This window comes from Natator depressus, chromosome 5, assembly GCF_965152275.1.
Source record: "Natator depressus isolate rNatDep1 chromosome 5, rNatDep2.hap1, whole genome shotgun sequence".
NCBI lineage: Eukaryota > Metazoa > Chordata > Testudines > Cheloniidae > Natator > Natator depressus.
The window spans coordinates 71,778,844-71,797,181 of NC_134238.1; the positions used below are offsets into that span (position 1 = coordinate 71,778,844).

At 39.3% G+C, this 18,338-nt stretch overlaps 1 protein-coding gene across 2 annotated transcripts in view; it reads right to left on the reverse strand.

The window, feature by feature from the left end:
* Positions 1 to 454: 454 nt before the first annotated feature.
* The window catches only part of TRIM36 (tripartite motif containing 36), a 50,575-nt gene continuing 32,691 nt past the window's right edge, over positions 455 to 18,338 (reverse strand). The window contains exons 3-10 of one of the 2 annotated variants that reach the window (XM_074952979.1): positions 15,961 to 16,286; positions 12,841 to 12,987; positions 11,164 to 11,259; positions 8,692 to 8,945; positions 7,024 to 7,148; positions 4,807 to 5,100; positions 4,173 to 4,470; positions 455 to 2,761 (exon numbers count right to left, since the gene is read on the reverse strand). In XM_074952979.1, the coding sequence (XP_074809080.1) occupies positions 2,407 to 2,761; positions 4,173 to 4,470; positions 4,807 to 5,100; positions 7,024 to 7,148; positions 8,692 to 8,945; positions 11,164 to 11,259; positions 12,841 to 12,987; positions 15,961 to 16,286 (1,895 nt within the window). In that variant the 3' untranslated portion in view covers positions 455 to 2,406. Of the gene's footprint in view, positions 2,762 to 4,172; positions 4,471 to 4,806; positions 5,101 to 7,023; positions 7,149 to 8,691; positions 8,946 to 11,163; positions 11,260 to 12,840; positions 12,988 to 15,960; positions 16,305 to 18,338 lie in introns of both variants that reach the window. The other variant, XM_074952978.1, reaches the window with a different exon arrangement.

Here is an 18,338-nt window from a genome sequence, read left to right on the forward strand (position 1 = left end):
AGATTCCAATTGTCTGAGGGCAGGATTGCACCAGGGACCTCTGGAGCTTAGTGCATGAACCTCTACTGCATGAGCTAAAAGCCAACCAGCTGTTAGCGAAGGCTGTAAAGCAGACTCCATCTCTCTCTAAGTGGTCTCAGTGCCACTAGATGGGACAGGACACCGCACCCAGAAGGTGTGTGGGTTACATATCACACTTCAAAATATCTGTGCATAACTGAATAGACTTTTCTTACACTAGGAACATGAATTTTCCCCCAATCTAAAAACCAACATTCAGCTACTGTAAGAAATTACCACATCTTAACAGCAAAATGCTTAAGAACTAGAATGTAATAATGTGAATGACCCAGCTACATTACTTTTCAGTTTTTATTTTAAAAAAGCAAAACCAAAGTGAAGTTACATTTACACTTAAGAACAAGAAGGTCTTGTTCAAAAATATTCTGGGTAAAGCTTTAGATGTTTAAGAAAAGCATCTTCCATGATTTATGCCTATACGGTATAGAGCTTTGCAGACCACAGTAGTCACCAACAGTTTTGTTTGTTTAGCAGCTATATTGCATAATGATCCAAACATACCACACAATTCTTAGCTTTGTCTACATTGTAAAGTGCTATTTTGTAGCAAGAAATTAGTTTCAAAATATTTGGATAGGCAAGTGTCACTGAACTGTGTTTTTAGAAGATGACACTTTTTCAATTATTGTGAAAAATGGAAAACGGTTTGCCTCTGTACAGTCAAGGTAGTATGTTTTCCGTTTAATACACTGAAGGAGCAAGCACCATTTATTACTGTATTAATGTGTCCAAAGTATTCAAGTAATTCCCCAGTGCAAAACAATTTTAAATTCAAATAATGAGGAGATGCATATAATAGCAATGTCAGAAGCTGGATCATAGTTCAGTTGACAGGCATGTTGGCCTTTTATAGTAGTCTATTTATTAGTCACTATCTAATAAATAAGTTCTGGCATATGTGGCAAATCTCAAATAAAACATTAACTTTACCTTGCATTCATTTAGGTTTATGATCCAGAATGATTAATACCCTCAATCTTGGATAAAAAAAAAACACTGATTTTCAGGTTTCATTTAAGTATTTACTTAAATACTATATACTTAATAAATGTACTTCACATATTTACTATTTACATCCATCAAGACAATCACAACCAAACAAGAACAGTGAGTTATTAATTACCTTATATTTCAGGAATATTTTCAATTTTAGAGATGCATGTTTCTTACGAGCTATGGTAACAGTGCAGATATTTACACCATTTTTGCACAAACTGCTTTCAAACATATAAACACCACAATATTAGAAAATTTTAATACAACAACAAGCAAATGTTTGAGCTAAACAGACACATTAAGGCAAAGAAAGAATGTCTCAAATGTAATCAGTGCATTTTTCTAACACATTCTTACCAAAAACAATCCTTTATTGAAGACAACATTAACTTACAAAACATGTATTAACAGAAAGACCTGATTTTTTTTAATTAAAAAGTTGTTTATGTATATTTTATCATTTGTGCCAGTTCATTTGTTTTTTTCCCAGCAAAAGACCAGGAGCCATTATTTTACATGCAGATAACTGAGCTTCATAGACATTGAAGACCAATGTTTCAAGACAAATTGCACTTTTAAAAATATACTTTATACAGTCCATACTAAAAACCTGGGATAGTAAAGATATTTAAGAACCTCATTATTAACCACTTGTACAGTTATCCACCAGTTTCTGGAAGTCATAATTTTAGTTTATAGTCAATCTAAATGTATATCAGATACAATAATTCCCCCCCCACACACACACATACCAAATATAACCTATTTAGTGCAGTTTTGATTTCCTACTGCTTTGCATTTTCCATTGGTGCAAACATTATTTAGCACAGAAAAATCCATCTCACTGGTGCTCATGAGTCAGTTACAAAAATGCTTGACCACTCAAATTCATTCAGACAAGCTTCTTTTAAAATAAAAGGACACACAAAAGATAATCACAATAAATGCACTATTATGTGGGCCCTGACTCCATTAAAAAAAAAAAAGTGAAACCAGCAGAGCCAGCTAAGTAAGGATATAAATTATATAACCAACAGCTCCTGAAAGACAATTAGGTTGCTAATCAAACTCTGAGGAGCAAGTTTCACCACACAATCAAAGAAAGGCAGGAGGGCGACTGGAAGAATGTCCTTATGGGCAATATAAGTTGGTAAAAAGGCGGAAGAGGTTGGACAACAATTTTTGTTTCTATGATTAAAAAATGACCCAAAAGCATGAGTGCAGCAAAAGCACTTAGGAGATATGATGTAATTAATCAAGACTTAATGCTAAGGCAGATCCTTCTGCTCACATTTTTCATCTCACCAACAGTACCAGTAGATATTTGCACTACATATCATCTCGGTATTCCAAATACTTTGCTGTGATGGCTTCCTCAAGATGAATTCCTGCACTCCCCATTAATGCAAAGGCTGGATACATTGTACTAGAGCAGTCTACCTGGCGCTCATAGAGGCATTTCATGTGGTCTGCATCATAGAATCCAACTTTGCCTCTGTCACAGTCAAGGCAGATTCCTATACAAGATGGCATTGGAAGAATTCTATTTGCAGAATCTTTGGGAGCAGTAGGTGCCTTGGGAATAAAGAATTTATTCATGCCTAAAGTAATCAATGTGAAAGGCTGTGATGAGTCAAAGCAGGTATCTTCACTCCCACTGTCATGACCGCTGTCTTGTTCATATCTAGAATCAAAGAGCACAACTTTCTCAATGAAAAAATCAAAGTCCGAATGCTTTCAGTTATTTTAAACTGAAGTATTTTATAAACAGATAATGCTGTATTTAACTTCTTAATCTGCAACAGATGCTCATAAAATGGATGTCCAATCTCAAACTGTTTTATGAGCATTGGGAGGAAAACTTTTGAATTTGGACTTCCTCACATGGTGCACACTGCTCAGCATTCATACCAAACAATTCTGCTAGTCCTTCACTGACTCAGAGATTGGTTAGGGGTTTTCTGATTTTTGACTTTTATAAAAGATTGATGGAGCTAGTCTCATCAGGCTGAAGGGGTCTTGCCAGAGTTGACAACTCAGAACTGGTGCATCTTATCGAAATTAGGAATTCTATTTTAAAGAGTTCCACATAGAGCTCATCAGTATAGTCTCTGACCTCACCTGAATGTTAGTGAATTTAGTTTCACAAGACCTTTGTGAGGTAAAGTAGTACTATCCTTTTGTCGCAGAAAAAGAAACTGGTACCAGTGTCATGAATTGATCAAGGTTGCACACAATCTGTTGCAGAGCCAGAAGTTAGATCCAGAGCTCCTGATTCCCAATCCTCTCCTTGTTCACAAGACCATTTGGAAATCTGTCCAGGTAGCATGGTTCCAAGATATATTGCACAAACCTCTTGCAGTGCTCTGGTTCATACAGCATTATCTGTGAAGTTTTGATTCCTGGAGGGACCAGAGTGCCCTGAATGTATAACTTCTTCACATGGATTCTCCATCTCACGGTAGATGCATCCATGATTATTACAGTTGTGACTGAATATATTTGGAAGTCCTTCATTTGTACTTTGCCCCTTGACTGCTACCAAGCCAGAAAATCTTACTCCAGTGTAGTGCTATGCCTGCAATCAGTGAGACTGTGAGGTCCACTAAAGTTGACTATTAAAAAAAACATGTCACGGGCATTATTACAGTGTCTATTCCACGACCTAACAGGCCCACTGAACTCTGGGAAAGCCTTCTTACCACAGCCTATGATATCCTGGACACTTGCAATATCTGAAAAGTCATGGAAAGCTATGTAAAGTGAGACACCTATATACTTCAATTGTCTCCAGGGGACAAACTAGGGTTTTGGATAATTTAGACACCAATATTAATTGCTAGCTTCTCAGGAAGTCAATCAACTGCTGAAAACGTACAGTAATTTTTTTTTTAAATCAGAGGTTCCCTGGATTGCTTCCCATCTCTTCTTTCACCCCTCCACCCCCACACACAATTGCTGAAGCTAACCTAATTGGAACCAATTAGAGGTAAGGTCAACTCTTAATTCTACCAAATGGAAAGATGTCCCTTTAATTTATTTTAAAAGATTCACTCATTTTAAAAAAATGTTATACAAAGATCTACGACATTTACCTTGGGCTGGTTACATCGCGGGGATTATGGAGCCATTCTTGTAGTTTAGTGTTAGATGCAACTCCCACTTTCACCAAGTATGAATAAGATTCCACGTGAAAAGCCCAAAAGTGCTTCCCTTTTGTGATTCCAGTGTCTCCAATGATGTAGTCCAGAGTTGTGTAACACCCCACTTGGATACGTTCAGCCCCTAGCAGCAAAGGAAATCCAGCCCTACTTTCCACAGAGGTTCTCCTTGGATTCAGCATGAGACGTTCACTGTTGTAGCCACATTTATCATCAAAAAGAAAGCTAAAGACTAAAAAAACAAACACAAAAAATTCACACTAGGTCAATATTTTACCATGAGTTTTTTTGTACTTATCTTACAATTTTTCTAAGATGCGCTAACATAAGAGATAAACTACTGGTAGTGCAATACAAGACAGTGTAAAACTCTTATAGCTGACTGCCAGCTAGTCTCAACCTTAATTCATGAATAAATGCAATACTTATTTATTCATTCACACACACCACAAGGATGACAGCAGGTTGTAAATTTAAAATGTACTTGAAAATGGGCATAGGTTAAAGAGAAACTGGAGGCATTGTATATTGATTCAGTTGTCTATGGATTAACTGAAACTTGGTATACCTGGAGCTGGAGGTGTGTGTAAAATAACTTCCCTGCTCCAGGGGCTACAGATAGATCCTTTATATCCTCTGACTCTAAAGGCATAGCTGCTGTTATTTTCAAGGTCAGAGATGACTTTACTCTTGCTGCAGGCTTCAATCTCTTGCCATGTTGCATTCTCCTCTTCTCTATTAAGTTTACGGTATTCAAGGATATAGGTATCAGCTGAATCTTCCTTCACTAGATGTTCCCAACAGATCAAAGCTTTATTATACATTCTGCTCCTCTCCTCATTGATCTCTGGTACATCTAGACCTGAAATAGCCATAAGATACAAGAAAAAAAAATATTTTTGTACGTAAGCAGCTATTAGTATTAGTTTTAGAACTACATATCACTGGTGTACAAATGGCTTATGAAGTAATGGAAAGTTCTTCCTCCCATGGTGAAAGACATGTTCTCTGTACTCATTTTGAAAGTTTCCAGTATTCCTTTTCTATATATTTAAAATGTCAAGAAACTACAGAAAGTTTAAAAAAAAAAAAATCTATGTATGTTGTGCAAGGCACAAAAACTTCTAGTTAGACCAAGTATTATTGCCAGTCTAAAAGATACTTCTAACCATCAAAGAACAATCCTGGTATAAGTGTATTAGCAAACAGCTACTGAAATAGTTTTTGGTATTAATACCTCTAAACACAAATGTCAGTTATTGTGGTTACTTGTAAAGTAGTTCTATGTGCCAGATTACATTACGTTTCTATGTATCTCATTTTTACCCAAAACTGAAGTTTGCTATGCACCCTCTCTAATAGTACTTTTCCATTTTCTGTGTTATGACGATTCTACGTCTTAACATGCAGTGAGTTCCACTCATGCTCTCAGGCCTAGTCTATGCTTAAAAATTAGACCCAAGCTACGTCAGTCAGGACTGTGAAAAATTTTGCACCCAGGGCATCATAGTTAAGGCTAAGATTTTGTTACGGTTATTTTTAGTAAAAGTCACGGACAGGTCACGGGCAATAAACAAAAATTCATGGAGCCCGTGACCCTGTCCCTGACCTTACTAAAAAATAACTGGAGCAGGGCTAAAGGGGGGAGGAATGGAATCAGGGAGGTGGGGGAGAACCAACAGGGGGCAGAGCCCCGGCTCCAGTGGCTGCAGCAGGTGACGCACAGCCCCCCGCCCCAAATCTGGCCGCAGCTGCAGGACAGGAGTGCATAGCCCTGGCTGCAGCCCCCGCCAAACTCTGGAGGCAACCATGGGAGGGATACATAGCCCCTGCGGCAGCTGCAGGGCTGGGACGCAGCAGAGGGCGCACAGTCCCCGCTCCGGAGTTGGTCACAGCTGTGGAACAGGGGTGCACGGCCACACCTGCAGCCCCTACCAAGCCCCGGATGGGGTGGGGGGGGAGGAGAAGAGGAGAGACACGATGTGAGACAGCCCTGGAACGTGTGAGGGGGGTGCATGGTCCCCGCTGCAGCCCCTGACAGAAGCCACGGGGCTAGGACGCAGCCGGGGGACGGGGGGGAGCACAGCCATGGGGACCACACAGCTCCTGCTATGGAGCTGGCTGCATCTCCTAAACAGGGCTTACAGCCTGCCTGCAGCTCCCCCCAAAGCCACGGGGCAGGGGCTGCAGGGTACTGGTTCTAGCCATCCAGCCCCAGTTGCAGGGTGGGGCCACAAAGTCCTGCCGCCAGCTCTGGCTTCAGCTGCTGATAGCTGAAGTGGAAGAAGTCACAGAATCCATGACCTCCGTGACTAAATCACAGCCTTAATCAGCGTTAGGAGGGCCTAAATTCCTGGTGTAGACGCAGCTAGGTCAATAGGAGGATTCTCCCGTGACATAGGAACTGCTTCGCAAAGAGGTAGCTTAACTACATTGATGCAGAAACCCCTTCCATTGATCTAGGAAGCATCTACACTATGGTGGCACAGCTGCAGCACCACAGGTGTGCTGCTATGGCAGTCATACCCTTCGTAAACATGGAGCTACGAGACTGAGAAGCTTGACGTTTCAGAACATATTGTTGGGAGTGCAGAAATCTGTCTTCATAAAAAGCTTTTTTCTGATGGAAAACAGCTTTTGGGAGGCGCATCAAGGAACTCTGCAGCCATGGTCTGAAGAGCTTGGGAATCCTACCTAAACCTAGCCTCCCGTCAGAGCTAGCAACACCACCAGGGCCACAACTCAGGAGAGAGGTAATAAAAACAACCCCCTTTATTGAACTTACCACTGGAGTAAAAGGACAAATCTCCAAGAACCTCTTCTTGCTTTGTTATATCCACCACATAGTCTTCAAAAGAAGTTTGAGCTGCTGGCCTGAAACTCTTCAGAGATTCAGTAGCTTTTTGAATTCTGAAATGGCGGGGAGGGGGAAGGGAGAGAGAGAGAGAGAAAAAAAAAAAAAAAGAGAGATACATAGACAGATATATAATTTAGCAAAGTAGGGCTATATTCACAAGGGGCGGGGGCGGAAAATGAGACTTTGGGTATGTCTATACAGCCAAAAAGGTTCTGTGGCAAGGAGTCTGAGAACTTGGGTCAACAGGTTCATGCTATGGGGCAAAAAAATAGCAGCATAGACTTTCCTGCTCAGGCTGGAGGTGGGCTCGGAGCCCCTTCCCTCTCACTGGGTTTCAGAGCCTGGATCCCAGCCCGAGTAGGAATGCCCACACTGCTATTTTTAGCCCTATGGGCAGGAGTCCAAGTCTGTAGACCCATACTCTGGGACTCACTGTTACAGGTCTTCTTTGGTTTTGCAGTGTAGACATACTCTTAGGCTCTGAGCACAGCATAACCTAACTTTTAGTCTTCCTAATAGGCACCTAGAGGAATTCACTACGCCAGACTCCCTATACAATATATGGGGACAGTTAGGTGCCTAAGAAGGGATTCAGAGAAGCCAGCATGCTAAGCAGGCAGCCACCTAAGCTAGCTGACAGCAAATGCTAAGGAGAAAGGTTTAAGCCCTGCCCCACAAAAGGGAGTTAGATGCCTAACTCCAGGCCAGATGCAGCATGTTTACCAGACTGGGCCTTTCAAGAAGGGATAGGCAGAGGAACACTGGGACTTAAGTGTGAGCTAGGTACCGAATTTTTCAGTACTGTCAAGATTTAGGTGGCTTTGCATATACCCACCAGCAGAAACTTAGACACAATGGGAACTTAGGCACCTACAGAAGAGGGGTTTTGTGAATGCTAGTGGTGTCAAAATGTTGGTCTTAGGCACCTAACTTTTCTTTAAAGCACCTTCATCTCTCTCGTGAATCTGACCCGGAGTGTATCGAAAACAGCATTAAAATACAAAGCGTGAAGTCCTGCTGTACAGGGCAAAACTCCCATTGACTTCAGTGGAGCCAGGATTTCACCCAAAAACTTCAAACACTGTACACCGTGACAGAGAAATCTAAAAAGGTAACAGATTAAAACTGATATTTCTGTTTACACATTTCAGTTTGTGTAAACATGCCTCCACAAAAGCAGCTTAAAGAACAAGATGAATATTCATTACCACTAATGGAGATCAGCTTTTAGGATCAAAGAGGTTAGAGGCAGAAGATACTTATTAGATCATCAAGTCTATCCCTTTGCAAATTCATGATATAGTCTCCCCGCCAACAGCAGGATATATATTCATCCAACAGTGTTCCACTTTGTCGCTTTGCAAGGGATGAATTTCTGACTTTTCATCTCCATAAATTGTTTCCTATATTACGATGCAACTTAAGAATTGCCACCTCAGTAAGAATGAGCTCATTAAATTAACCTCCATACAATGAGCATCAGCTACATCCAAAATTTTATTTAACAAACAGCACTATCTTAATACATGTGAAAAATATGATAGAAATAAGACAAAACTTTTAAAACACTCTTTATAACGTAAGATAATTAAATACCTAACATGGAGCTGTTTTGCTGTTTGAACAAAGCAAGATTGGTCTGTTTCTTTAAGTACTTCTTGAGCATATCCCACAAGACCATTGTTTTCCAGAAGTCCTTGATATTCTTCTATTTGGGTTTGGAGTTTCTCTAGTCTTAAATTCTTGGACGCCTCAATTGCCCTCAGAGCAGCTGATCTCCTCTCTTCCAAAACATCAAACAGCGTGTCAAAGTTATTAGATGCTTCTTCTTTAGCTCTTTCACCATTGCACTATTACAAAATACAAAGTGCATTTAAAAAACAAAAGAATTCATTCTGTAGTACTGTGAAATCTTATGGGAAGCAATAGGATGTTTTATGAAAAATTTTCAAAACAGCATTGCAAAGTTCTACTCATTCATGGCAAATAATTTTTGATAGGCAAAACAGACGTCAGTATTTTCATCAAAAAGAAAAGGAGTACTTGTGGCACCTTAGAGACTAACCAATTTATCTGAGCATAAGCTTTCGTGAGCTACAGCTCACTTCATCGGATGCACATGCTTATGCTCAAATAAATAGAGACTAACCAATTTATTTGAGCATAAGCATGTGCATCCGATGAAGTGAGCTGTAGCTCACGAAAGCTTATGCTCAGATAAATTGGTTAGTCTCTAAGGTGCCACAAGTACTCCTTTTCTTTTTGCGAATACAGACTAACACGGCTGTTACTCTGAAACCAGTATTTTCATCATCAACATAAAGAGCAACGGAGTAGATTTTGTGCCTGAGTTGGGAAATTGTCATGACAATTTCACAACTCTAATGTAGTTCGATGAGTGAACACGAAAATGCTTCTCTGCTCATCCACTGCAAACCCTTGAACCAATGCAAGGCATTTCTCCACCTACATCATCCCACAACGATTTAAACTGATTCGTGAACAACTTTTGTGATGGCAGCTCAACAAATGTACTTGAGAGTGGAATAATTTAAGCCCTGGAGAGCACTAAAAAGTTTCCTTAGAGCTAATATTCACATATATTCCCCATGTAAATGGAGAGTTATTTCTATTATATTGAGAGTAGAAATATGATTTTTTAAAAATTTCCTGGTGTCAGCGGCTCTTTAAGCTTATATATTTCCCCAAGACAGACACTAAAGCTGGATTTCCTAAAATATGGAAAGTGAAAACTCCTGGACCTATTATATTTTCCATTCTCTCTGAACACTCTCTCTGCTTATGTAATACCAGCTTTTTCTCAGCCCCTTATGTCTCATGTGTAAGCTTTTTTCCCAGCCTGAACTTCCTACTTTCTCATTCTGTTACTTCCTTAAATTTGATTTTGACTGTATTATAGTCTAACTAAAATTTAAGATGGAAGAGACCTATTAGATCAAGTTCCTTCTCTGCAGGACAGTCATTGAATATTATTTCTATTTAGCTGTAGAACATAGCACCTATAAATTTCTAGCTCAATGGGGACCCAATGCAGATTGGAAGACATTCCCTGTCCTGAAAAATATATAGCATAAGGGGATGTTATCAGTGGTGAGCGGGAGCCAGTTCGCACCGGTTTGCTAGAACCGATTGCTAAATTTAGAAGCCCTTTTAGAACCGGTTGTTCCGCAAGGGACAACTGGTTCTAAAAGGGCTTCTAAATTTAACCGGCCAGAAGTGGCGCCTTAGGCGCTGACTCCATGGGTGCTCCAGCCCTGGAGCACCCAAGGGGAAAATTTGGTGGGTGCAGAGCAGCCACAGGCAGCTCCCTGCCCCACCCCTGGCCCCAGCTCACCTCCGCTCTGCCTCCTCCCCTGAACGCACCACCCCGCTCTGCTCCTCCGCCCCCCTAGGCTTCCCGCGAATCAGGGTGGGCTGAGAAGCAGGTGGCAGCTTCGCACTCAGGCCCAGGGAGGCGGAGGAGAGCTGGGGCGCGGGGGGGGGGGGGACGACGAGGAGGGCCACCCGTGCCACAGCAGGTAACCCGGGGGGGCGGGGCATGCAGGGGAACCCCTAGCTACGCTCCCCCACCCCTAGGAGCCAGAGGGACCTGCCAGATGCTTCCTGGGAGCTGCCCCAGGTAAGCACCTCCGGGACTCCCCACCTCGCCCCCTGCCAGGTCCCTCTGGCTCTTAGGGGCGGGATGGGCATCCACTACAGTGGCCCACGAGACCCTCCTGCTTGGTTCTGGGGGCAGTCGTGGGCAACGACCCCCTCGTTGTTAAGATTTTGGCAACTCATCACTGGATGTGATCAGATATTAATTTAGTACTTTAACTCCAGCCAAGCAACTTTTGATTATTTTGTACAATGTCACTCACACTGTAATGTTCTACTCTGAAGCATCATCCCAATTTGCAGAACATATACAATTTGTATTTACAATGTAGATAGAATATGACAGTCTAGAGAAAACACATAAAAGAGCACAACCTTTTTTTTGAGAGAGAGAAAGAGAATGAGAATGAATGTCTAACAACAAAATCTGACCAATAAAGTTATTCCTACCTCTGTTTCTTTCATTAAAAGACCCAGTTCAGAAATTTGACCTTTCACCTGGCTCTCCTTACTAATAAGGTATTCTATGTCCTTTGAAAGTTTTTCCTGTAGAAACAGAATAGTAAGTTAGAGGAAACAGGATAATATACCTGCATTGGCAGTTGGTGCACGTAAGTCATCTACAAGACAGACATCCAATACTCAGTTTGGGTTGTTCAGTTAAATTTACCTATTTACAGAAACCCAACAGCCAGCCATGGATTATATATAAGCAACAGATTACAGGAACGACAGGTCATTGATCAATTCTACCTGGTGATCTGTAGTCAGTGTCAGATGTTTCCAAAGAAGGTGAAAAATCTCTATAATGCACCTAAGTTCATGCTATACTGTACCATACACCATCGAAGGACATTTCTTCCCAACCTCAGAAACCAATTTTCTCATACCCTGAAGAGTGAAATTTAAGGTCTTTGTGATAATTACTAATAAATTTATATTTCATTTATATAAATAAGATCTTAAAAACACTACGGTAATTATGATTAGGGCTGGCAGAATTTGACTTTTTTATGTTATTTGGTAACTATCAACATTTAGTTTTAAGCATTTCTATTTTTATCTATTTAAATTTTCACAGTTGCAGGATATTACTGGGGTGGAGGGAGTGTCATATAATAATTTAATTTCAGTAGACACTAAGATTCAAAAAGTTAAATTTTTAACTGTAAAATACAAACTGTCCTTAAATTAAACTCTAGTAAGTTTCCAAGGAGCATTTTTCATTCTTTGCCTACATGTAAATTGTGATCATCATCAATGGAAATTTGTGCATTGATTTGTGTACACAGTGAATTTGACTTTAACCAAAAGTTACCAATAAAAATCTTCCAAGACTAATTAAGATTGAGCTGTTTGGAGTTTCTGAATATTTTGCTTCTCCACCTCATTATTTTTCACCAGAACCAGAAAGTTGGAAATACTGCAAGGATAGTGTGGCATAAATAGCCAGTGCTGGAAATTGAATGAAAAAAGAACCCTATCCTAGACCACGTAGCTAAGATAAACAACACTCCCACTTCCCTACCCCACAAAAAAGAAAAAAAATATTTCAAGTTTGCTCTACAGTTCTACATATATGCAGAGTAGTTCAGTTTTGATTTAATTTAACTTGTGGTTCTTTTAGGCTTCTAGAACCTGCTTCTGCTATCAGACACATTTGCTTTTCACTATTTAAGAAACAATTTCATCATTTGAAATTCCATTTGCACCTTTGTTTTTTTAGGTCAGTTCCTCCCCAAGTCATAAGACAAGAGACTGTTTTACCGGAATAGCTAGAGTGGGCTGAGCTAAACAGGTCAGTAGTGCCATGTTCTTAACTTTTTTGAAGTCTGTACTTTACAGTGAGCTAAAAGAAGCATTAACTGAAACATTTTATAAAGATGAGCAGATAAGGTTTATAATTTTAAATGAGCCAGAGTATGTAGTTTATTGCTTTAGATAGACATTAACACCCACTCATATGACTGAAGAAACTAGTTACATCATCATGTTCTGTTGTGCAACAGCCACATGGTTAAGGCATTAACTACGACATCCTCTAAATGCAAAAGCCTGGGAGTGTTTATAACATGCAATACCTTACACTGCTTTCTTAGGACAAACTGAAATGACATTTAGTCTTACCTTTAGAGTTTTGTAGGCAGTGCTCATGGTTGTTACTCTATGATTTGCATGAGACCCACCCAATTTACAAAGATGACACACTGGCCTTCTGCAAATTTCACAGTACATGTTTACCCTCTCCATTTCATGTTCTGGACACATCAAGATCTGCCAAAAATAATACGAATGCAACTGTATTTCAGAAAAAAACATTTAACAGCTCATTAAGATACAGTATAACAGTAAACCAATCCCATAGTTCATGGACTTTAGTGCAAGCTCAAGTAATTTACATTCATCTTATTTATAATCCATTGCAAGTGATATCAGGAGGGGGGAAAAGAAATATTACCCAGTGACCTGTGAATAGAAGAACAGAGGTGAAATGAGCAAGGGATGCAGTCCTCAAATGAAGCAAACTTTTACTTTTGAATTCCAAGTATCAACTTTGATCTTCTTTAGCCTTTTCACTGAAGAGGGCAACCTATTTACCAAGGTGCTTCTGAGACAATTTCGTTAGGCTAGAAGTATGAATATTCAGGATTCTATGGTTACAGACTATTGGGCTGGCAAAAAGAAGGGAAGCCCTAATAACATTCCTTTAAAGAAACCTCAAAATATGAGGATTGAATTCATAAGGACATTAGCAGCCACTGTTTGGAAGAAAAGCCGTTTTTCTACAGGAATGCCCAGCCTTATAACAGATCACATTTCTACTCCTCATCTTGTCTCATACTACAATCAAATGAAAGTTACAGCCCTCTAACAAGGTGCAGATGGAAAAAAACCTAGAAGATTATCTTGTCCTTCTCTCAATTCAGGAACAATCATAGTATATTCTTCTCTCATCCCCACCACACACATCACCAAATCCTATCAAGTCTGCTTTTAAATTAATCAAATAGATGACTGGGAATGTTGTTTAGAGGACTAATACTTCACACATTAAGTTATGGCCTAACAAACCATGTGATGCAAGTGCACATTTAATCTTACATAAAAGTGCTGGCATCCCTCAATAAGGCCATCACAAAAGCTTTAATGTAGCTATGTTGGTCTGTTCTGAGAGTGATGCCTGAATAATTTGACGTGTTTAAGCCATAGTCATTAAACTGCATTAAACAAAAAAAAAAAAAAAACCACATTTCAAGAACGTCTTTCTTCTATGTCACAACCATATGCGCACACAATATACCAAAATCATTCTCTCTTCCCCCTTACTGCCTCTGCCTGCAAAAGAGAGATTTGGTTTAAGCTTTAAATCCTTTAAAAAACAAAACTTAATATTTGTAAATCGCTATACTCATCAGAATATATGGAAGAATTCAGAAAGACGTCAAAGTCACTAGAAGTCTTTTTTTTTTTTTTAAGAAATTAGAACATCTATTGAACTTAGATAAATGACAAGGATTTGCTGCAATGATATCCTGTATTAGAGGAGAGTTAAGTAACATTTGTTGATTATTGATCAGACTACTAAGTCTAGAGAGCCAAAGATTATTTTTTTTTAAAATGGACATCACAAGTAAAAATGTTTTTTTATCAGTAAAATGCCTCTCTCAAAAAAACCCAACAACAACACAACAAAAAACCATCACTTTGGCTTTAAAGAGAGTGAGATTTTCTTCCCAACATACACAAAAAGTCTTTACAAGTAAAAAAAAAAAAAAAAAAAAGTATCGTAAGAAACATGCAAACAAAGTTTTGTTTCATTCAATTACCTATTTTACATTATTATTTGAATTATATAGTTTGGTACTGTTGGATTTTCTGTCAGATTGCAGGAATACTATTAATTTTTTCATGTAAATTAATCTTGGAGACTATTTTGTTAAAAAAATCATATTAAGTTAATTAACCCTACAATACTAAAAACAGAATTTTTAATAATTTCACGCTTTCCATCTGCACTAAACTTGGATCAGTCTGCTTCTCTAAAGGAGAAAGATTAAATAACTATAACGAAGTAGAAGCAGCTAGAGTAGTCTGGATAGCAAGAGAATGTGAAAGAACATTAATTGGTTTCAAATTACACAAAACTTCTGCAGAACTATAACTCAGCTTCGCTGCTAAGCCTTGACTTTCTAGAATATAGAACCATGACTAGATTTTAACCTTAGAGTCCTGCTTAAGTTTAAACATATATTTTTAAAAGAGCTGCTAATAGAAAATACGTAGCTGTTAGCATAAAACCTCCAGATGACGCAAACCTTTACATAAAAAGAAAATCCAAACCTGTAAGTCTATTTGCCTCCCTGATTTTATAAGTACTTTACATTTTCTCTAGGTCAGTTACTTGACGCATACATATTTGGACCAGATTAGTCATGCCTTTCAGCCTATAGTGAACCAAATTAAAGAAGATTAATATCTGAACTAGAAGATTAATATTTTAAGAAAGCAGTACTACATTATCTTGGGTACACAGACACAAGAGCTACACAAATTCAGCAATATTTTTGGTGTTTGTAGGGACCTAATAAGCTACAAAGATGATTGTTACGTGCTCTCCAGCTGTCTTATGTTGGAAGGACGGCAGTTGTGACCAAAGTCATCAAATGGGGACATTTACACAGTTTAGGTTTTAAGTTCAACATGGGAACCACACATTCCACCACACACCTACCACATAATTGTGCCAGGGACTCACTTTTGCTACCACTAAGAGTGCGGGAAGAAAGCAGCAGAGGAGGAGGAGGAGAGAAAGAAAGAACTATTGCTACAAAACTATTATTATTGTGCTACTTTTCTAGAATAGACCCACTGCAATGATTTTTTTTAACACACACATTATTTAAGACCATGAACAGACTAAAATTATTAACACCTTGTTCTTAAAAAGCCCCATACCTTCATCTGATAGGCCCACACCCGACACATTTAATTTGATGCAGTCAAAGTCTATAGTCCACTTCCAATATGTTCCCCCTGCATTTGTCAACACCTACCTCTTTGGCACCAGATTAATAACTTTAATGCAAAATCTTACAACTCATTTAATAGATGATTGTGATGGAAATCAAAAATGTAAGATTATCCAATAGATAATTACTTTTTATGGGCAACATTTGCTCTGCAGCATCAGGTCAGATACAAGAAATGAAAAGATCTGCAAGGTATGCCAGATTAAAAACCACTTACCTTGGGCCTGAAGTTAGTGGTTGGTCCTACATACTCATGCTGGGCTTTTACAGTTCCCCAAGGATGATATATTTTGAAGCATTCATTGCAATAGCTTGCACTGCAGTCCATGCAACTCTTTGTAGATTCTTGAGGTGGAGGTTTGCAGACATCACACATAATAGCAGTGGCTGCCCTGGCTGCCTGCCTGTATCTTTCCACAATAGTTTCCAGGGTGAAATTTCGAAATAAGCCATTGATGCCACGTTCTCCGAGATCCACATCATGCCGGCAGCCAGGACAAGGAAAAATGGTTGTCCTAGGAGTCAGTGAATTGCGTTTCCAGCCTGTATAGATGGCAAGTCCTAGTTTAGTTACAACATAATAGGAAGAACGATTAGGACGGGAAAGGGGGAAAAGACAGCACCTAACACAGAAATCCACGAGCCTAAATTCTGAGGAAATTCTGAGCTACTTTAGCACACGTGTCATTGAGAGTGGCATAATACAAATTCAGGTGAATTCTGCCAAGCCAAAGACAATTTTCTTTTTAAAATTAATATCAAACAAGGCATGGCCCTGGTTGGATTCAGAAGACATAGTAAGTAAAAAATTAATTCCAAATGAAATTGTGGTAAAAATATTTAACAATTCTGACTCCAGAGCTGCAATGTTGCAATTTTGTCTCTTGCTACAGTAAAATATGTCAATAGTGCTATACTCATGCCTTTTTCTTCAAAGTAGGCACTGTATGCTCCAGTCATTTTGAAAGACAATACCAGTTAAATTCAGTGATTAATCTCAGCAGAACTATGCACGAGGGGGAAAATGGCCTAATAGGTCTGTATTCATTCCTGGTGGCAAGTCACTCTGGCACAAATGCACTCCATCCAGTTACTTAAACTGGTCTGATTTTACACGGGAAGGGCATATCTACCCTATTAAGACTGATAAATTTACATGGTAATTACGTGAAAGTGATTGGGTTTCAGCTTGTCACAAACAGACCAAGAGTTACGATAATAAATCTAGTTTTGGATACCACAGGATTAGATTCGCCGACGCTTTCTGGAATCCACATTAGTGTTCGGGTGACTCTGTCCAAATACAGATGTGGGGGTTTTTTTGTAAAATGTTCAAAGTGGAGATTTTATTCTCACTTTGTGAGATTAAACATAGCATTGTTCCCAGACGTATATAGTTGAATTTGAGCTTTTACAAGTTTTGTTATGGCTGCAACATATCCCAAGTGGAGACAAAAATACAAAACAAGACAAGCTGGGAATTTAGAACACTAGGAAATCCCAGCCAAATCGCCCAGTCAATCACAACATGCACAGACTGATTTGGCTTTTCCCAGCTGAATCGCTCAGAATATAGCACTTTTAAACAAGGGTGTCAGAACCATCTCTGTGAAAGGAAGACTACTTCCAGTAAGGTTAAATGAAACAACAGCTCCAAGTCCCGGGGTGGAAAGAGAGAGCTAAAAGGAGTTCTTACTGGCAAGAATGTTCTCTCCTATAATGATAGAAGTTTCAATATAGCCAATCGATTGGATATTTTCATGGCTTCAGTTACCAGTCAAGGGGAACCCCAGCACCAAGAAGAGGTATCTGGTTTTTGGCAGGTTTAATATAGTTTCACCTAGTCTGTATTAAAGAAAATATCAGCTTACTTAGGCTTAAAGGAATTTTGCTCTACTTTTAGTCGGGGAATATAGTGTATGGCATCAAATAACTGTACACAAAACCCAAGAATTCCCAGCTCCTTCTCTCAATATCTATTAGTCTTCCCTTGTTCAAAGACTGGGATAAAGTGGCTAACTTCACCAAACACACACACAGACACAGACACACACACACAAAGCCGGTTTCTATTTTGAGTCTGCAAAACCTGGAGATAGCTCAACACTCCAACAAAACCTCAGACCGGAAGTACTTAATTGATTTCATTCTTGAACAAAGAAATAGGAGCATCAGTCAAAAGGAGGCAATTTAAATAAATTCAAAATTGACTAAACTGGCATTTAGGCATGGTGCATATCCTTTCCTCCTTCTCCTGCCAGTAAGCTTGAAAGTGATGCTTCTGTAACTAGAGCATGGCATTACTACCCTTTTCTCAAAAATGTTTTCAAATTCTGAGAATTGTGTTGCTATGGCTCATGCAACTGTAAATTAAGGCAATTTCCTCTTTTCTTCTTATGCATATGTTGGATGCCGTACAATCAAATTCTAAGGGAGAGTGTCTCCCACCAACATAGCTTCCTCCTCTTGCAGAGGTAGAGTAATGATGCTAATGGGACAGCGCTCTCCCGACGGCATAGTACTTCTTCACCAGACGTGCAGCTGTGCTGATGTAGCTCAGTAGAGTAGACTTGCTCCGTGTCTTGTCATTTATTA